The 22,561-nt window shown below is 38.2% G+C and overlaps 1 protein-coding gene across 1 annotated transcript in view; it reads left to right on the forward strand.

The window, feature by feature from the left end:
* The window catches only part of LOC145668277 (endoplasmic reticulum aminopeptidase 1-like), a 127,290-nt gene that overhangs the window by 46,913 nt on the left and 57,816 nt on the right, over nt 1-22,561 (forward strand). Inside the window, exon 5 of the mRNA XM_081735984.1 lies at nt 20,210-20,409. Coding sequence (XP_081592110.1) covers nt 20,210-20,409 — 200 coding nt within the window. The remainder of the gene's footprint in view (nt 1-20,209; nt 20,410-22,561) is intronic.

Below are 22,561 nucleotides of genomic sequence, written 5' to 3' on the forward strand. Positions count from 1 at the left end.
CAATCTTGCTTATTTTGGGAGTTATTATAATAAAACACTATTTTTAATAGAAGAACTTTTATTACAAAATGCTTTTATTCTGAATATATTTGTAGTGTTTTTGGCCAATAAATCAAAGTACCGGTACGTATTAGAAAATAGTAGGATGGTAATCATATTTTAACCCCATAAGATTGCTTAATTAACAGTCCTAATTCTTCAAAACTGCATACTGTCGTTTTCCCAAGGAGATTACACCTATCCTTTTCGGTCAGATGATGACAATGAGGAAATACTGACAAGGAAGATGAAGGTGGAACAGGATCTAAAGACCTCTTTTTCAGGGATCCAGGATGCTTCGTGCATTTGAAGTTCGCCAGTGTCGACGATGCACAGTTCTCTTCCTCGTCGACCACAGATTCCAAGTGACTGTGAATGTGGAGGAGCAGGGACATCTCGTTTGTGAACAAGCTTTCAAGCATCTTTTTTGGACTTCGGACTTAAGTTTACCTCTTTTCATATTCTTCTTGTCCTAAATCAGTGCGAGAATGCGAATAAACTCAATTTCTTCAGAAATATTCAAATTCAGAAATAAAAAAAAAATAGTACGAAATAAATTTAGTACGAATTAGGTTTTTAATATCTTATTTTGATCTACAAATCCTGGATCGTTCTATCGCGGAAAATATAATTTCACGAAAAAGAATTTCTTCTGTTTCCCATGCAAAACCCCTTAGAAGAATAGAGTGAGTAATGATTCAAATCAAAGGTTTCAAATAACATTCTTAAAAATAGCAATACGAGTGGGAACATGAGGGCATTTTCAGGCGGTGGTTAAGATCACTAACAACTAACTCCGGAAAAGCATGTTCCCTAAATCTAATGCTGCGATAGCCACAAGCATATATATGAAAGTGACTATGTTTGTAACTTAATAACTCTTAACCACCCGACCGATCTCGTTCAAATTTTCAACATAGATGAAGTTCTGGCATGAGATGTTTTTTTTATCATTTCACTTTGAAGATGCAACTTGGGGGAGAGGGAGATATATAAAAATGATTGAAAATTACCAATGTTAGTATCAAATGCATAGTTTTCGGGGTCGCTGAGATAAACAGTGACACTTTCGATGCAGTTTAAATCCCAATTCATCCCGCAACTTGGGTAAAGGGGAAGATGGCATATACAAAATGTTCGAAAATGACCGATATTAGTGTCGAGTCCATGATGTTTGGGGTCGCTGAGATGAACAGTAATACTTTCGATGCCGTTTAAATTAAAATTTAGCCATGCAACTTGGGGAAGGGGAGATATATATATATATAAATGATCGAAAATGACCGATATTTGTGTCGAATCCATAGTTTGTGGAGTCCGTAAGTTGATGGTGACAGTTTTGGTTCCCTTTATATCCGAAATGAAACGTATTCTCCCCGTATGAAAACGAGTATTCTAGCTAATTTATAAAAAAGAAAAGACTGAATAAAATTATTTGTTTATAAGATTGCATATAAATCTGAGAATAAAAATAAAAATTACAGCAGAAAAAAAGTGTAACATAACAAAGACCTAAATCCCCTCCTCTCCCCCTTGTCAGGCTTCGTAATGCAAGGCCGAACCCTCTCCCCCTTTGACGCGTTACGTAATAAGTGGACGACCCCTAAATGTGTCTTAATCACCTATCCGTTAGATACAGAACAAACAAAGACATTTTAGTTGTTCTACTGACAGTCAGTACATATAGTGTTTTTTCTTGAATGACCCTTGTGGACATTTCGGTTGCACACAGAACAAATCCAATGACTTTTTTTTTTTTTTTTTTTTTGTCATCAATTCGAGGACAAATAGCACATCTCCTCCTTTTAGCTGGAGAATCTGTCTGCGGACGGTCTTCATTGATGTTCCCACCAGTTATTCGTAACAATAACTGCCGAAGACTACGAGAAAGTGTCTCGTATTTACCCCTTACTTTTAGGTGATCTTCAATGAGAGTCATCTCAATACTCCTCATGAAGTCTCGCGTCTGAAGCCTTCTTGGTTCTTTGGAAAGATGGTTAAAAAAAACAAGAATGTTTAAGCATGCAACGTCCAATATTCTGTAGAAAATTGCAAAAACCACCTTCTGCACGATCTGCTAGTTCGGAGTTATGCACACACCTCCGTAACACTCCCCAAGAAAACCACAGAAAAAATGTAATGCAGAAAACAGATAGCGCAAGTACTATCCTGGAGAAAATTTCGACCCCAGAGGTCCGAAAACATCGAAACAACAAAGCACATGGACACGAACACCTAGTCGCTACGAGATCTCAAGATCAACTGAAAATTGCCTCCATTTACGTCCCACGATTATGCCGGCTAGGATAAAGGAGACAGTGATTATGAGAAATGAATGAAATGGTGGAATGAAGAAAGTGGGAAGAAATTGGAGGACTCCGAGAAAACCTACGCACACGGTGCTTATCCAGCACAAGGTTCACTTTGCGTGGGCTCGGATCGAACCCAGGACCCGATGCACCAGAGGTGAACGCTCTACCACTGAGCCACCGCGGCCCCCTAGCAAGGTCAACTGAGAATAGACGACTGAAACCTCAGTGAAACAAAATATATATATTTTGTCCACAGCTAGAAATGTGCTAGGTCAAATTTGACCCCACGATAGTAGTTACGAGTTAAGTATGTAGTGATAACTTACGAAAAAGATAAGTAAAAACTTCGATTTCTTAATAAAAATAACTTTGTATACTGTTTGTATATATATATATATATATATATATATATATATATATATATATATATATATATATATATATATATATATATATATATATATATATAACGCAGCAGCTGAATATAACGCAGTAGTATATATATCAGAAGGGGGCCGCGGTGGCTCAGTGGTAGAGCGTTCACCTCTGGTGCTTGGGGTCCCGATTCGATCCCAGACCCCGCCAAGTGAACTTTGTGGTGGACAAACACCATGTACGTGGGTTTTCTCGGGGGTTCTCCCGTTTCCTCCCACTTTCTTCATTCCACCATTTCATTCATTATTCATCACAACAGTCTCCTTTAGCCTAACCGGCATAAACGTGGGACGTAAAACTCAAAGATTTCATTTCATTTCATTGGGGGTATCACAAACGTGTTAGGGCATTAAAAGTGGAAGGGCATCGCGAACGAATCTTGTGTATGCAACTTCTACTAGGAGAACTTATAAGAGTAAGACGGAAAAGAAAGACAGGTAACATACTGTATATAATAAAGTTAGAAGTTCATATTACAGTAAGTTCAATAATGAAATACAAAGTGTGAGTTTTGAATATATATCCTAACATAATACATATTTATTTTTACATAATATCTTACGAGAAGTTAAATCCCAAATCTTCCCTTCCATACTCCACAGTGTAAAGACAAAAAAAAAAAAAAAAAAAATGTGATTATAATGTGACAACTTTCTATATATAATTCCACATTATGTAATAATTACGAACATCCAAATATGTGGATTCTGTCAAAGTATTCCAATGAGAATGTTTTTTTTTTTTTTCTTTCTTTTCAGTTCTACACTCAATTCCATTACGATGATTTGGCGCTGTTCGCGCTAATTGTTAAGAGTGTTGGTTACATCATGTAATTTTTATTGACTTAAGCCACAATCTTACTAAAGTCCGCGTTAATCACTGATACTTGTATATATATGTTATTGTCGTAGCCCTAACTGTTGTTCTAACGACTAGCGCATGAGCCTTTTCTGTATGAGAGCTCGAGTTCGAGTTCCACTTTAAACTGTAGACAGGGTGCGAATTACCGGGGGGATGAGGGGGATTTTCCCCCTCAATCACATTTTGTTCCCTTTTAAGAAGTCAGCTGAAGTATCCCCACCAGGGATGCTCGCTTTTCCCCCCAAACTATGCTCAGTATAACTCCAAATTTCACTGATTTGTCATTTCTTGTAAGTTTAATCTTCCAGCCGTATTTCGAAATGATCGATGTAAACGGTTCAGTTTTGGTAATTTCTTCTTATCACCTAATTACCCACTATTTTCAACGTTGTTTAGTTGAACTATATTATTATTACTACGGTTGTTACTTTTAACTGTACCTTCGTACCCTTCAGTTCGTCATCGTTTGTGAATTTGAATGTACTAATTGCGTATAACAAAGCCACATATAGATTTATAAATGTTCTTAGCGGTTGGCCAAAAAGAAGTAAACAAATAGCTTCTTCTACCATACTTGGCGAAGTTCGATTATGTCATATTCATCCTCTATATTTGTATCGATTATCATCTTATTTTAATTTTTGTTATAACATGTTATTTCATTTTCCAGTGTACTCTTTGTTAGCACATGGTCTTCATTCCCTAGTAGGTTGTGTATATGCAACTCAAAAGTTGCATTTAATTTGTGACTAGCAGCGTTCACCCCGCTTCGCTGCGGTCACCCCGGAACGCAATAAACTTTGTTACTTAGATAATTTTTACTTTTTCGCTTTCAAGTGATATGATAAAAACCATAGAAGATTGCAGTAAATCTTAACATTATATCGCCTGTCATTTATGTTAACCCGCCCCGCTTCGCTGCGGTCATCCCGGTGCTGGCATATTGTAAAAGTGTCTGTAAAAATAAGCAAATCAATTAAAAAATTTTAAACAGAAGATTCAAGCTATTTTCCGCTGTATATCGCCTGTCATTTATGTTAACCCGCCGAGTGACACGGTCATGCGGGTTGCATATAAATACGTTTATTTTTACCTATGATGAACTAATAACAAAGGATTTGTACGTTATGGACACTTGAATGGTCAATTATCTCAAGACACTGGTAATTAAAAATTAAAGTGATATGATAAAAACCATCTAGGGTCCAAATCCTAATAACCCCCCAAAAATGAAAGAAATTGGTTCAGCCGTATTAGCGTGATGAGCGGACAAAGAATTGTACGTTCTCTTTTATATATATAGATAATTAGCATAGTAATCACTGCTTTTACAGTTTACGGAAATGAACTTTTGAAACTGTACTCAAAATCTGAGATATAGGTATTCTCTCGTAAGTATATGTTAACGTACACGCTGGGGGATACGCTCCTAGTGAGCAGACATGTTAATGAAGGTGATTTTTAGGTGAATAAGCGAATAATTTAAGATTTGTTTCAGCATTTGTTAATACGACTGGTTCTCCGTGTCATTGTCCGTGTCTGTATAAGCATTTCAACTGGAGCGGGTTAATCCTTCATTTTTCCATCTTTTCGCTGTACGGTTTGCTGTCCACACTAATAATGTTGTCTGAAAAACATCAATGTATTGTTTTACTTTATTTGAATAACGTAGCTCACAGTGAATCAACTCATCTGCAACCTAACAGTAAAGTAATTTTAAGTGTTGACTTCCTGTGCCCCATCACGGAATCGATATTTGGAGAAAAAAGTGCTGATGGCCACAGCTTTAGCGGGAAGTAGAAGCACAAGCTCGAAATTTGAATCGAGAGATTTTAAATATTTGGCCTTCGATTTGACCTTCATGTCAGAAATCGGGCCTAGCAACAATCCATTTCTTATTTAATATCCTAATATCTAGATTTTCCCTTTTTTTTTTTTTTTTTTTTTTTTTTTTTTTTTTTTTTTTTTTTAAGTATGTCCGGTTTAACTGATAATTTTAGTGGTTTTCACAAGACTGAAGTAGGGTTCTTTTCGCAACCTGTATGTAATAACGCAAAGTGGAAGCTTTCACCATGAGTGGAAAAATTAACATATGCTTGGGCCGCTCGGACCGAATTATTAGCTAAATAAACCTTAGAGAGCTACGGGGACAAGAGTGAGCACAACATTTAAACACGGTCTGAAAGGTTTAGTGGGGTGTGTGTGTTTCAGACAATATATTTGTGCATAGTTATTGTCGGTAGATTTATTAAATTAATAAATCTGTTATTTATTACAGATGTCACACACACACACATATATGTATATATATATATATATATATATATATATATATATATATATATATATATATATATATATATATGGGGGTAAGGCATTTATTGTCTCATTTTGAAATTAGAACCTTCAGACTTTATGTCCAGTTGGCCTAATTTTATCCCCCCCCCCAATATAACTAACTAACTCTATGGCCTATGGAACCCGGGGGTTCAGTGCCGCGGTCACAAAAGCTCTCCACTGACTTCTATCCTTAGCTAATTGGATCCAGTTTCTACTTTGTATTCCTATCTCTGCAAGATCCATCTTAATATTATCCTCCCATCTGCGCCTAGGTCTTCCTAATGGTCGTTTTCCTATGGGTCTACCAGTCAAGACTTTGAAAGCGTTTCTACTTTCTTCCATTCTAGCTACATGACCTGCCCACCTAAGCCTCCTAGACTTGACGACCCTAACAATGTTGGGTAAACCGTATAAACTATGTAGTTCCTCGTTATGAAGCTTCCGCCATTCCCCATTCTCGTTCCTCTTGGATCCGAATATTCTTCTCAGGATCCTGTTCTCAAATACTTTCAGTCTATGTTCTTCCCTCAGAGTATGCGACCATGTTTCGCAACCATACAGAACAACAGGCATGATTATCGTTTTATATATTTTAAGCTTCAAATTCCTCGACAGAACTCGCGACGACAAGAGATTTTGAACCGAATAGTAACACGAATTCCCTGCTTTTAGTCGACATTTAATTTCTTCGTGAATATGATTTTCGTCTGTTAATATTGATCCTAAATATTTGAAAGTATCCACTTTATCAAAAGTATTATTTAATATTTTAACGCCTCCACAATTTGCCGTATTACGGTCCCGACGCACTTCCATGTATTTAGTTTTCTCTGCATTTACTTCTAAACCCATGTCCCTGCAAGCGTTTAGTAATATCTCTGCATTTATTTCTACTGTTCTCCTATCATCCCCTATTAAATTTACATCATCAGCATATGCCATAACCTGGTGAATACCGTTCAACTCTAGGCAATGGTTGCTATCTTTGATTTTCCTTATGGCGTATTCCAGCACAAAGTTAAATAATAATGGCGACAACGCATCTCCTTGTTTCAGGCCATTTTCGACATGGAAGCTCGTGGACAAAAATTTTCCTACCCGGACTTTACTTTGGGATTCACTTAAACATATCTTAATTAATCTAATTAGCTTTCTCGGTATTCCAAGCTCTGTAAGAACGTTGTATAATGTTTCTCTCCTAACCGAGTCGTAAGCCTTTCTAAAATCAATAAATAGTTGATATACCGGGGTATTGTATTCCCACTTCTTTTCGAGTATTTGGCGAATGGTAAATATTTGGTCGATAGTTGATCGATTTCGTCTAAATCCGCACTGATAATCTCCAATAATTTCATCTGCGTATGGGGTCAATCTTGCTAATTGAATATTTGAAAGGATTTTATAGGATGTTGTCAGAAGAGAAATGCCTCGATAATTATTACAGTCAGTTTTGTCGTCTTTCTTGTGAATTGGAACAATGATTGACTCTTTCCACTCTTGTGGCAATTCTTCGTTGTTCCAGATAAGGAGAATGAGTTTGTGTATCTTGTTCCACAATTTTTCGCCTGTAGCTAAAATTAACTCAGCCGGAATTTCATCTACATCCGGAGATATGTGTTTCTTTAATTTCTTTATAGCGGCTTCCACTTCTATTCGATTGGGTTCTGGAATATACGGTTCTGCGGTGTGTATCTCCTTTTCTCCACGCACATTAGTTTTTGGCTGCGTGTTCAGCAAATCGTCAAAGAAATCTTTCCATCTATTTAAGAGGCTATCCGTATCAGTGAGAACTGTTCCGTCAGATTTCTTTAATATATAAGCACGAGGTTGATAGCCTTTCTTAAATTCGCTGATCCCCTTATGCATGTCCCGAATATTTTTATTTTTACTATTATCTTCAAGTTCCTTAATTTTAGCTTTAAAAAAATCCCGTTTCTTTGTTCTAAAAGTTTTGGAAGTTTCCCGCCTGATATCTGCGAAATTTTGTGTAGTTATTTCATTCGGATTTTGTAACCACCGTAATTTTGCCTGTTTTCTCTTCTCTACTAGTTTAATGCATTCTTGGTCGAACCATGGTTTGTTCCTACCTATTTCCGCGTGTCCCAATTTTTCTATTGCTGAACTTTTAATGCTATCTCTAATTTCAATCCAAGTATCCTCAACACTACTTCACTCCGAGTCTTCTAAAACCGAGAATCTATTCGAAACTTCAATCTGGTATTCCTCTCTTACCTCTTACCTGGTATTCCTCTCTTACCTCTGGCTCTCTTCTAATTTCTTTAAATTAAATCTCTCCGTTTTCGGGCATTGAGTATTACATTTATTCAACGATAATCTCTCCCGTATTATCGCTGCTACCAGGTAGTGATCAGTGTCACAATCAGCCCCTCTAAACGACCGGACGTCAATTATGCTAGATTTTCTTCTTCTATCTACTAAAACGTGATCAATTTGATTATGTGTTTTTCCGTCTGGTGATGTCCAAGTGTATTTATGAACGTCGCGATGTGGGAATTTTGTACTCTTCACGATTAGGTTTTTGGATGTTGCAAAGTTCACGAGTCTAACACCGTTGTCATTACTTTCCTTATGCGAACTTTCGTTCCCTATAATCGGTTTGAAAATATCCTCTCGTCCTACCTTCGCATTGAAATCCCCTAATAGAATCTTCATATGGTATCGCGGGAGTTGGTCAAATGTCCGTTCCACTTCTTCGTAAAAACTATCTTTTATATCGTCACCCTTATCTTCAGTTGGAGCATGTACATTTAAAACAATAATATCACACCACCGTCCCTTAAGAGTAATAAAAGAAAGTCTGTCAGTAACAAATTCAACCCGTTTAATTGCTGGTAATATTCGTTTGTGAACGAAAAACCCTGTTCCTAACTGGTGATTTTTATTTCCTTCCCCGTAAAAGAACGTAAAATTTCCGGAATTCTCAGATCCATTTCCTTCCCATCTAACTTCCTGAACTCTTACTAAGTCCATCCTGTATTTCTCTAACTCATTCGTTACAGATTTTAACGCGCCTGCCCTATAAAGACTTCTAATATTCCATGTTCCAAATCTCATGTCCATTTTCTTTTGCTGATGTCGTGCCAAGTTATCAGTCCTTGTCCGAGGCTTTTGTGAATGTTTCTGAACAAGTACCTTTTTTTTTTACAGGATGAGGGTGATCCCCCCCAATATAGATTATCTAATTCGCACACTGACTGTAGATCTACCATCTACGTCTCATATAATCTGGGTTCTCAAGAAGAAATCTAAAATTCATGTTTTGTTTGATTTGGTTCTGTATCTCTCCCAATTACATAGGGGTGACCTCAAAACAGATTGGTAGTACTCTCTTCAATTGCCATCAAGCGACATAAAAATTAACAGAGTATTTCTTCTGAATCGAGACCAGAAACTACTTTACGAGTCAAGAGGAGACGGGAAAAACTTTTTAGATTATCGACACGAAAGATAAATAATCGTCTTCGAAAATTGAGACGAGACGAGAATTCTATAAAAATTGACGAGACGAGAAAATCTTATTTCTCGTCTTTCTCGTGAGGAACATACTATATTTGGGATTGAATTATAGTCCTCACATCAAATTTAAAGGCTGCACTACTGAGCCATCAATCTTCTCCCTCCTTAGTGACACGGAAGACTTGATTTGATTACCGGTACGTTTTCGTAGTGTTGCTCACGAGACGAGAAATAAAGTTTTCTCCTGTCGTCTCTTAAATTAAGTGTTGGATTCTCGTCTCATTTTGATTCTCGAAGAATTATTTCTCTTCTCGTTTTATAAATTTATGCCTTGGCTTTCTTCTTAATTTTATCTAGAAATTATGAAAATGCTTCCGAGTTACGAGAGTTCCACTAAGAGTGTAATATATCAATATTTAAATCATATTTATTATTGAAGTATATTATGTAATAACTTGCGTATCTTAAAATGTTGATAAATACTCTTCATTGTCCAGGCTCTTGTGTTTTCTCGGGATTCTCCCGTTTCCTACCTTTCTTCCTTCTTTCTTCATTTCATTCATTTCTCATCATCATCGTCTCCTCTAGCCTAACCGGCATAAGCGTGGGACGTAAAACTGAAAGATTTCATTTTACTCTTTATTGTGTTCGTACAACCACTGTTGTAAATTATGAACTTTTACTATGAATGATGTAATACTAAAACACTGGTATCAAAGACTTCAGTGAATTGTTGCCCATGAGACTTGATAAATATCTTGTCTCAAAAATGACACAAGAATTGTTGTTTCTCGTCTCGTCTCTAACTTGGACATACACTTCTTGTCTTAACTCTTATATAAGCATACACTTCTCGTCTCGTTTCCGAGACGACGCTAGAAATTTCTGTATCTTGCACATTACTTTTTTGCTTCTCCAAATACTAAATTTCTCAGTTACCTTTCATGCCACTTGTTTTCATTTGCTTTATTCATCAAGTATTTAAAAGTTAAACTGAATTTAAACATTTCTCTTTCAAGTATAATCTCTTTCTAATCAGATATGTTTTATTTAAACGAAAAATTCTCTATGCGATCTAGCATGATGCAAAGATTTTAGAAGAACCCGTAGTTATAAATCCTACTAACCTATTATTCTCTTGAAATTTTTGTCAGAAATATAATTTCTAAGATTTTTTTTATATAATGCGTATGTTTTCTATTACCATTATTCTGCGGACAATAACAATTTTAATGTGATAGGATTTAAGTTCTATCTCTCTCTCTCTCTCTTCTTAGCACTTAGTGCATATCATTCAAAATTACTATATACATGATTTTTCAAAACAACACCGAGAACGTTCGGGAGCTGATTCTTGACACCAAGATAAGATAAAAAGTATAGACAAACCTGTGTGCACAAATGCTTCCTTTGAGTTATAGGCTGCCGAAAACGCGAAAAAATGAACATTAAAGGCCCACAGCTCCAAAACTATGGGACCTACCGTAGTCGGGTCAAGACTTAACTTAGGATCTAATATGTGCACTATCCAAATATCCATGTTTCAGAATCCTGCGGTACTTCCGCGACAATTTTTATAGAGGTTGTTGGTGAGTGTTTCAAATTATATGCCCGTAGCCAAATTCCTTCTATAAAATTTGTTGCGGAAGTACCGCACGATTCTGAAACATATATTTTTGGATAGAGTACACGCTAGTTCCTAAGTGAAGTCTTGACCCGACTACTCTAGGTCCTATACGTTTGGGGCTATGGACCATTAAAGTTAATTTTTTCATGTTTTCGACAGCCTATAACTCCGAAAGGAAGCATTTGTGCACCTAGGTGGGTCTATACTTTTTGTCTTATCTTGGTGTCAGGAATCACCTTCCAAACGTTGTCGGTGTTGTTTTGAAACACCCTGTATATATATCATGATTTACAAAAATGTCTGTAAAACGGCTTGTTTCTTTTTTAAAAAAAAAACTCTCGTGTTGAGCTGGCTGGTTCCACCCAGCACATTCTACACCTGCCTGTCACTACTTTGTGTGACGTCACTCGCTACGGTGAAGAGTTTTTCTTGAGATTGTCGTGCCTTACCCCGATCAAAATCAAATAATATTTTCGTAAACAGCTACAGCTGGGGGCATAGAGGGAGTGGCACACAACGCACACAGCTCGTTGTATAGCTGCAAATACTTAGAGCTATGAGACGTGAGACCCATGGACAACTATAGTTGCTCTCTTGTTGCAAGGCGTTCAGTCAGGGAGACAACTTTAGTCTTGGTTGCCTCGCAGCTACCAAGGTCAGTTCCTGCGACGGAAGGAAACAAATGCAACATAAAACTACTCCCTTCTGTTTACTTTTCACGAATATTTGTCACCTTCGTGGGTACGGGTCACGTACTGCGTAGATTTAAATGATATGTTTGTCAAGAATATATTCCCTATAAAGATATGAGTACTGAGAAGGAAAAAAAAAAAACATGTAGCTATTTTTGTTCTCCTTTTTCTATTAGCCAGTGGAAGTGTGTATGGCTGTTTCAACACCCTTCTTGTAATTAGTTAGGATTCACTTCGTCTTTTTAGTTAATCTTTGGGTCTGAATAACACCGGGACAACTCGTGGTTATGATAGTGGCGTATTTTCGCGCCCGAAGGATTACGGAAATAATAAGTAATGTAGACTCCGATGATTTTGAAACGGACAATGAAGGTAATTTGTAGGAAGATTCTAGCATCAATTTATGTGACACGCATCTACCTCTATCCATTTCGAAATACTGGGTGATATCAATAAAAAATAAGTAACTACTCCTGAGAAGTCCTGCTCGTGAATCGGAGTAACTACAGCTGGAGTAATCTCCTCCCTCAATTTCGTATCAATAAAACCAGCCACTACTCAGGTCTAGACTGCCCGAGATTTATGAACGTTCACTCGCGTTTCTTCTGCGCGTAGTAGTGAGTCGTATCAATAAAAAAAGTGATTACTCATTTCTCCCATCCGTCGCGCGGTCATTTCGTTGTTTTTAACCTATGGCGTAGTATCCTAAACGCCATGGAACGGGCAGGTAGCAACGACAGTTTCAGTCAAAGTGCATTTGTATTATAAAAGAGTTTCCAATGGTACTTTCAAAGTCACAGCTACCAGAAAGTAAACGAAGGAAAGCCGAAACTTTGAAGGTAATTACAGTGAAATGCAACGAAATATCAAATACATGTACGACTTAGATACAAATTCAAAAGAGAATCTTTAATATTCGAGCGAGAATAAAACAAAAATAAAAAAAGAAGAAAAAACGGGATAGAAGAAAGTAATACTGAAACCATGGAAATGAACCTATTTGAGCTGATGGATGTTGATTCGAATCCAGCAATATCAAGATTAACACGACAAGCGCATATCACGTGTGGTCCAAGGTCTTTGTAGATTCTTTGGCTTTAAGAACGAAATCAGACACTTGACTCCTTTGTTTTCTTTTTAAAAAAGTCCAGCCACTCACGTCATAAATCACGTCCATCTGATTGCGTTTTCCGCACCATACGTGTCCCCTTTCGCCTTGACATAAACAAAATACATTCTCATGTATACACCCTTTCTATCAACGTTGAGTTGAGTTGATTATTAGTTTAACGTCCTTTTCAGTAGCGTGCCTATATGAGACAGAACCCACTGATTAACGTGGAATCCGAACCACATGAGCTCCTGCCGGGAATCGGACGCGGGTCTCCTATGCCAAAGGCATGTACGCTAACCGCTTAGTCACGAAATAGCTCTTCCTATTAACGTATTACTCTCCAAAATACTAGGTTTCTTTAATGCTACTTGTGTGTAGTCAAGTGCTCCGATAGCACCCGGAAATGTATATTGTTCTTGCCACTCTGCCTTTGCTGTTTGCATATTACGCACACTTCCGGAAACATTCCATTTTCAGGTAGTCATAGACACAGTACTTTGAGCCACATCAGAATCCCCTGACATTCCGACCTGGAATCCCGGATCACTCACGTAACGCAAGAAAACCAAGGGCACCGATTTCTCTGTAAATTTGGGGGGGGGGACATTCAGATGCAGAAGTATATATATCAGGATTTTAAGACAAATTGTACTCTAATTATGCCAAATATTGTATATTCATAAATACAATAGGGGGCCCACATGAGCTTTGGGGGGCACGGGCCCCCTGGCACCTACAGGATCGGCGCCCTTGAAGAAAACCCGCATCTTTTCATCATTACGTAGAGATGCAAAAAAGCCGGCTTTTTTGAATCGATGGTTTTTTTCACATAAAAAGCCGGCTTTTTTGGGAAAAAACGAGAATTTTGGAAATTTTGGCTTTTTTCATTTTCATGATTTTTCTATCTAAATAGCTTTCTTATAGTATATTCTATACTTAGATAAGAATTCCATGACCTAAATGCCATATTTCGCTCTAAAATTCACCAGCAAGATGGATGGAGCACATGTTTTACGAATTAAAGCTAACATGAAGAATGTAGTATTTGAGGGCAATTTTAGAGGCTATTTAACTTTATTTTAACTTTTGAGTTATCGATATTTTGGACAGCAGTTTGTCGTCTGTTTCATTTCTAAGAGCTTAGTACTCTAGCTTCTAACGCAGAAGTTAAACTTACGTTTTTCTATATATCCGTCAAAGCGTACGTTTTTCAATATATCCGTCTAACCGTACTTCCACATTTCTGTTATACTGTAGCTGTGCAGCGATTTAGCAATAATTTTCCGGATACAACCTTGAATACTAATTTATACAAATAATCAGTAGCGGATTTAGAAACGTACTTTGGGACGGGTTTGTCTGATTGTTTCATTTTCTAAAATCTCCTAATTTTATTTGGGAGGAGCTTGAAGTTTATGAGTACAGGCATAACTAATACTGTATTTCGTTTCGTTTATATATTTAGCGATAATCTTCCAATTACAACCTTGAAGATCATTTTATACTGAGAATCAGTGGCGGATTTAGAAAAGTATTTTGGGAGGGTTTTTTTCTTACTAATGTTTAGTTTTTCTAAACATTCGTAATTTTTATTTGACGGCAGCTTAAAGTTAATGAGTAAAGGCATAACTAATAGATATTTCGTTTCTTTTAGACATTCTGTAATTTTGGGGAACAGGCTTCAGTCCGAAAGACCGCCCCCCCTAACCCTCGCAAAACCGTCACTGCTGGTAATTAGTAATAATAACGATTTAAAAACAATAAGAAATGAATTCAGCCAACTCACAGTACACGCACTATTTCTACTTCATAGATGGAATGAAGAAAAGTTTTGTCAGAATGGTCGAATGCTGGGTTGAATCCCGGACTTCCCGATAGAAGCGCAAAAACTCCAGTCAATCATGTTTGTTGTGCAGTTGTATTTATCTTAACTTAAATATATTCCGTAGTCCTTTTTTTTGTGTGTGTGTGTGTTGGTGGGGTGGGGAGAGTTCCATAATGATATGAAGGGTGTGAGCCAAGAACATGGTAACTAACAAATTTTCAATTGCTGAGTTACGCAGCATCAGATAGGCAGCAACGCATACCGCTTCGTTTAATCCCTCATGTATAGACTTATGTGAAAAATCAGCTTTCCGACTTTCAAAATTGATTGTGCAGCAGAACATTTCTAATTTCTTAAAATAGTAAAATTATGGGTTACCATGTTCTTATCTCACACCCTTCATGTTCAATCCCTCTTGTTAAAAATACAGAAAACTTGAGGACCGAATAAACCGTGATGGTGCTTATATAAAACTGTAGAATTTCAAGAATATACAAAACCAAAAGCTCTAGGTGTGCAGCCTTTAAGTGTATCATATAAATCTAAGTATTTTTCTTATGTTTTATTTTAATTTTATTTTGTTCAAAAAAGAGGGTATGGAATATTTTGAAGTAAAAATACTACATAGAATTTTGCTACTTATTTGAGTATTTTTTTAAAAGAAGTATTTACTTTTAGGGTTGGCTAGTTTACACCAGCTGTTTTTCTTCTTTTTTTTAAATAAACAACTGGTTTAAACCGAAGAAAATAAAAGGTACGAAAAATGCGAATCGCGTGAACTTCATGGTGACGTTTCCATATATCAAATCATCTGCATTAGTTTTATTTCCTTTTCACCTTTTAATCAAGGTGTCCCATGTTAAATTCTGGGTCGAACCACAACCCGTTTTTCATGCGTAAACAAAGTAGCGGTTCGGATAAGCGAAAGTCTTCTTCTTGATAACCTCGGTATTACGTAAGGATGTTAAGCCTGAACATACGAAATGAAACTAAATTGTATATTTGTGCATGCCTGAATGCCTGTTGTTTTATAAAGAAGCCAAGGTTGCTTAAATATACTGATATAAATTGACAAAATTTATCGATTGCCTACGTAGCTTCCAACATTAGCTTGGATTGTATTTTCAATGATATGTACGCACTAAATTTGTAATTTAATACCTCAGTTTTAGCGTACTGATTATGATAAGTTGACCTTTAAATTTTACATGCAAAGCAATAACAGAATTTTTTCCGTTATTGTTTTACATTTAGAGTAATGACGGGATTTTCCCGATGGCTAGGGCGGGAGTTTCTCAATTTAAGAAATTTACTGACCGGACTTCTTTAAGCTTATGTGACCTCTTCCAGCATAACCCCGCTGTTGCATAATAACACCAAGGCGAAACAAACTTATTTCTGTCAATATGTAATATAAATACATAAAGCAAAATATCTAAACCCCTAAAAAGCCTGGTTTAAACAAAACAAAAAAAACTAGTTTAAACTCCCCCCCCCCAAAAAAAAACGGGGTTTTGGCATTTTAAAAAACAACCACAGTTCTTGCCAACCCTGCTTACTTTTGTATGTAGCAGGTTAAAAAAAATCTTATTATATACATTGGTTAATCCTTTGGAATTCATAATGTAAATATGTTGAGAAGTAAAACTGTTTGAAATATCTTTTCGAAATTCATGGTTTATTTTCGAGGTTTTATATTATTATCGGCATCAACCACTAATTAAATGACTTTTTGTGTTGTAGAGAAGCGAAACAAAATCTGGTTTATCAATTTAAAGCAGAATTTTCAAAAAAGCCCAAAATTTCCCAAGCAAAAAAGCGAAGCAGAAAAAACCGAGTTTTTTTTCCAAAAAAGCCGTTTTTTTTTCAAAAAAGCCGTTTTTTTCCGAGCCCTTGCATCTCTATCATTACGTAGTCCACCATCCCGAATTTCGGTTGATTCTCTTTAAAAAATGTTGTGCTAACCACTCTACATTTTCTTTCATAAACTTATAATGCTTTTTGTAATCTCCATTTCCAACATTTCTATGCAGTTTATAAGTTTTTCTACGTAGTAAAACAATCATATACTGCCATTTTTCGCAGGGAGTAACCTATTTAGCTTGTTCCACAAATTTGGAGAAGTTACTAGCATCACAGAGGAGTCTCTGATTTTTATTGATATCAAACGCGGAGTAGTTACTCGGCTCGAGAATAGAGGTGTGGTTACTCTAGAGGGGCGGGGCTTCTTCGAGGTCAGCCGAGACGACTAGTGCTCAGTTCTCTTTTTATTGATACCAATTTGACTCGTGTCTTTTTGTAGCGGGGCCCTTTCGCCCGGACCTTTTCCACGCTGGGCTGTTTTGACTCATGCCCTTTTGAGGCGGGGTCCTTTTGACCCTGGCTCTTTTGACGCAGGTCCCTTTTAACTCGAGCCCTTTTGACCCGGGCAATTTTGATGCGGGGCCGTTTCTACTCGGGCCTTTTGTCGCGAGGCCCTTTTACCTGAGCCCTTTTGACCTGCGCTCTTGTAATTCGGGGACGTTTTTACTCGGGCCCGTTTGACGCTGGGCCGTTTTGACTCGTGTCTTTTTGTAGCGGTGCCCTTTCGCCCGGACCTTTTCCACGCTGGGCCGTTTTGACTCAGGCCCTTTTGAGGCGGGGTCCTTTTGACCCTGGCTCTTTTGACGCAGGTCCCTTTTAACTCGAGCCCTTTTGACCCGGGCAATTTTGATGCGGGGCCGTTTCTACTCGGGCCTTTTGTCGCGAGGCCCTTTTACCTGAGCCCTTTTGACCTGCGCTCTTGTAACTCGGGGTCGTTTCTACTCGGGCCCGTTTGACGCTGGGCCGTTTTGACTCGTGTCTTTGTAGCGGGGCCCTTTCGCCCGGACCTTTTCCACGCTGGGCCGTTTTGACTCAGGCCCTTTTGAGGCGGGGTCCTTTTGACCCTGGCTCTTTTGATGCAGGTCCCTTTTAACTCGAGCCCTTTTGACCAGGGCAATTTTGACGCGGGGCTGTATCTACTCAGGGCCTTTTGTCACGAGGCCCTTTTAACTCGAGCCCTTTTGACCCGGGCAATTTTGACGCGGGGCCGTTTCTACTCAGGGCGTTTTGTCGCGATGCCCTTTTACCCGAGCCTTTTTGATCTGCGCTCTTGTAACTCGGGGCCGTTTCTACTCGGGCCCATTTGATGCAGGGCCCTTTTGACTCTTGTCTTTTTTCTCGCAGGACCCTTTCACCCGGGACCGTTTGACACAGGGCCTGTTTGACTCGGACACTTTTGTTGCGGAGACTTTTGACCCGGATCTTTTGGCTAAGGCCTTCTTGTAGCGGGGCCCGTTTTGACATGGGTCCATTTGACATAAGGTCCTTTTGAGTCGGGGCCCTTTTGACTCGGGATCTTTCGACGCAGGACCTTTTTAACTACAGTCCTTCTGACCAGGGCCCTTTTGTTGGGGGCCGTTGAAACGGGGGCCCTTTTTTCGTGGAGATCCTTTCACCCGGGCCCTTTAGACTCGAGCCCTTTGGTCGTGGAGATCTTTTGACCCCGGGCCGTTTAGACTTAGGCTATTTTGTCGTGGAGTCCTTTTATCCGAACCCTTTTGACCAGAGCTCTTTACACGCAGAGCCGTTTTTACTCGGGCCCGTTTGATGCAGGGCCGTTTTGACTCGGGTTTTTTGTCGCGAGACCTTTTGACTCGGGCCTTTTTGTAGCGTACTCTTTTTGGTACGGTCCATTTGACGTAGGGCTTTTTGACTCGATCTCTCTTAACACGGGGCCCTTTTGAATCTGGTCATTTTGTCGTGGAGAACTTTGAACCAAGGCCTTTTTCACGCTGGGCTGATTTGAAATGGGACCTTTTGAGGCGGGGTCCTTTTGACCCGGGCTCTTTTGACGCAGTGCCCTTTAAACTCGAGACCTTTTGAGCCGGATCATTTTGACCAGGGGTTGTTTTGACTCGTGCTTTTGTCGCGGAGACATTTTGACCCAGGCCTTTTTGACGCGGAGCCGTTCTCACTCGGGCCCTTTTGTGGCGGGCCCTCTTGACCCGGCCACTTTTGACCCAGGGCCACTTTATCGCGGGCCCTTTTGACGCGGGGCAGTTTTGGTACAGGGCCTTTTGTCGTGAAGATCTCATGACCCGGGGCCGTTTTTAGTCGGGGCCTTTTGTCGCGGGGGCCATTTACCCGGGTTCCTTTGACCAGATACCTTTTGACCTGTTCTCTTTTCACGCAGGGCCGTTTTTACTCGGAAACGTTTGACGCAGGACCCTTTTGACTCGGGTATTTTTTGTCGCAGGACTCTTTTGAGCCGGATCCATTTGACGCGGGGCCGTTTTAACTCGTTTACTTTTGTTGCGGAGATCTTTCGACCAGGTCCCTTTTGACTCAGGCTCTTTTCTAGCGGGTCTCGTTTTGACACGGGTCCATTTGACGCAGGGCCCTTTTAACGTGGGTCCGTTTTGCCTTGAGCCCTTATGTCGCGGGCCCTTTTGACCGTTGCCGTTTTGACTCGGACCTTTCTGTCCTCGCCCTTTTGTCTGGCCCTTTTGACATAGAACCATATATATAATGCAGCAGCTGAAATTCCTGGGGCAGGCGGCGAGTATGAGTAAATTGATTATTAATCGATCCCTGGCGCAGTAAAATTTGTTACGCTACTGGCCATATCTCTTTCTTTCTCTTCTCTCTACATCGTGTCTGGAGATGAATGTTCTCTGCGGCGATTTTAAAAAGTAACAAGATATATGCTATCAGTTATAAATGTTATGAATTTAAACAATATATATAGGGCAATAAATCGAAAAACTCTATATGCTCATTCCCCCCCCCCCTCCCGTTGGAAAAAATTCTGCTGGTGTTAGTGATTATCATGTTGCTTAGTTACTGTATTATATTGTGCTATACACACAATAAATACTTCTGTGTTTTATTTAATAATAAGAACCTTATTTATGTTTATTACGGCCCTTGCTTGACAACAGCGAAGCATATTTACGCTCAGTGTAATTAGATTCCATTCTCAAATAAGGTCAGTGAAGCGAATGAAATAATTCACGCACAAATTTAGGACTTAGAAAAGTGTCCTAGGAAATTTCTGAAGAGTAAAGAGCGCTAGTAGCAATTGTTAGCAGTTATTAATTTAACATATAAGACAATAAATTGAAAAACTGAGAATACGAATCTTTTCAGAGATGGCAGTGTACTGACGGTTCAAATCTGTGCCTTTACTCCCTATACCTAAGTTATTTCCCTAGTCAAAATAAAAACTCTTCAAAATTAATCACAATTTCTTATGCAACCATCCCTTCCTTGGTGTACTGCGCAGTCACATACCCGTCACGGCGATGTAAAGGCACTTTTGGCGACGAGGATACATTTGTAAAATTGTGTATTTCGTAACTTGATTCTTCAGTTTGACTGGTTTATTGATGTTGTAAATAGAATTCGTGTTCATATTTACTTCGCTTATTGCACATGAACGTCACTTTTATAATATAATTCCAGGTTGTCAAGAAACTGACGGGAGAAAATCTTACAATTTCCCGTTTTCTTGAATATCCTCCGTTCCAACAGAGATATCTAGAAGTGAAAGAACAGTTCAAGAAAAACGTCAATTATTCTTTGAGTATGAAGTTTAATTCAAAGTTAAGTTTGGAGTTGGAAGGTTTTTACTTAAGCAGTTATATGAGAAATGGAGAGAGAAGGTAATTATTTACTTACTTTTTTTTTTTTTTTTTTTTAAGTAATTAATTTCGCTGAATCGCTTCATCAGAGAAAGATGTAGGGAGAAAAACTAGAGAACACAGAAAAACTGTAAAGCATCCTAGTGTGCTCTGTTAGGATGGAGGGTAACATTCTAACATGGCTCCCAGCTCTATACTTTACGGTTCTTTCTCTATTATTTAGTGTTTCCTTCTGATGAAGTGTTTTAGCGAAAGGTCTCATAATTTGCGTTTTCAGTGTGTTTGTGTTCTATTTTTGATAAGTAATGAATTATTGTATACAGTGTTAATGAACTACACGAACAAACTTTAAGAGATGATCCCTTACATCAACATAAGGAAAAAAGTTCATGTGGCCATGTAGGGGACCCATCCAAAAACATGAAAAATATATCCCAGCACATGCTATTCCGAACACAAGGAACCATGAAGCTGGCGGTTCCGAACACTTCCGACTTCCCAACGCAAGTCGTGTTCACTGCTGTCACAGCTTTACCTTTTGCCTACTTTGCACCCACCTTTAAGTCTGGGAATTAAGCCGTATTAAGAATCTTTGGCAGTATCTATTGCATATTGCTAAAATATGCATTTTGGATAGCGTAGTGCGACTTGTTTTACATCGATATAGACTGTCGCTCCACAGTTCTTCATGTTCGAAATAATTTGTTCTTTCGGTTCTTGGACGGCCTAGCTCTGAGACTATGCACTTTTCCCTTCAGGTTCATATGAACATTTTCTCTTTATTTTAGATGTAAGGAATCGCCTCTTACATTTTGTCAGTATAGTTCATTAACACCAGGGTTGATTAATTTAAATCGAATTACTTTTTAAAAAATCAATGATAAAATCTGATTTATTTTGCTTAAAATAGGAATAAAATGCAGTATTTCTGACCATTCTTGGACACTAATCGAATGTCAGTCTAAAACTAGCATCTAATCATACTATGGGATGATAGAATCTTAATAATGCTGATTTAAACAAAATATCTACTTTTTTGGATTAAAGTTAATGGTCGATGAACTTTTGACATTGTACGAGCATTTAATGTAATAATTTCATATTGTATAGGAAATTTGAGGAAAAAGCTTGAATCCATTTAACATTCAATACTCAAAATTTTACATATCATAGGTTTTTTTTTTTTTTTAACCGTAATTGAAATGTTTATATCTATCTACATCTATATTTATCTCTCTCTCTCTCTCTCTCTCTCTCTCTCTATATATATATATATATATATATATAGAGAGAGAGAGAGAGAGAGAGAGAGAAAGAGAGAGAGAGAGAGAGAGATAGGTAGATAGATAGATAAATAACGGAGGGAGGCGGTTCCTGATACTGAGATAAGCAAAAACGATCCTATAAACACATAACGTATTGGCAAAGTAAGCGAGGGCTGTAAACGTGGGAACAGTAAGTTCGAAACGGTAGATATCGACGTGCAGACACAAATGTCCATTCGTCGGGCACATCATAAGAGAGATGTTCAAATTGTCCGCTACGGATAGCAGTGAATGCATGACAACGCCGGATCGTGGATTGCGAACCCGTTTTAATACACCTGAGTCATGGCGAACATTTGCACAGGCGTTATGGATACGCTTTCCAAGTCGTTGACATCGTTGACAGGAGCAGTATACTGGAAGCTGTAACTTCTACGGCACCCAATTCCCCGAGTTCCATTAGTCTAGTAGTGTGGGATTCCCGACGGATCTGGCACTGACAAGCTAGTTTTCTTTTTTTTTCTTCTTCTTTTTTTTAATTCCATTTATTATAGCCTATTACAGTACAGTAATTTTATATTTTTTTAAATATAGATTTAAAATCAAGTTTTGGTTGTATTTGAGTTAAAATGATTATCTTACTAAACAATAGTTTCAGCCAAACATAATGTTATAGCTATATTCAGTCTACGATTTAACGTTTAGCATTCACGGGAGGGGCTGCCCGATAGTACACCGATTGTCTTGTACACCTATTGTAATTGAGGGGAAACCCCTGTTATAGGTAATAAATAAATAGTGTGGCATTTTTAAGAATCCGGCATTGGCCAAGTGCCGAAGGTGTCGGATCATCGAAAGTTTACTGTATATATACACAATCTTGTCAAGTTTAAGCACACTATTGATTT

The sequence above is a fragment of the Thermobia domestica genome, chromosome 13 (genome assembly GCF_964235325.1).
Source record: "Thermobia domestica chromosome 13, izTheDome1.hap1.1, whole genome shotgun sequence".
NCBI classification, from domain to species: domain Eukaryota; kingdom Metazoa; phylum Arthropoda; class Insecta; order Zygentoma; family Lepismatidae; genus Thermobia; species Thermobia domestica.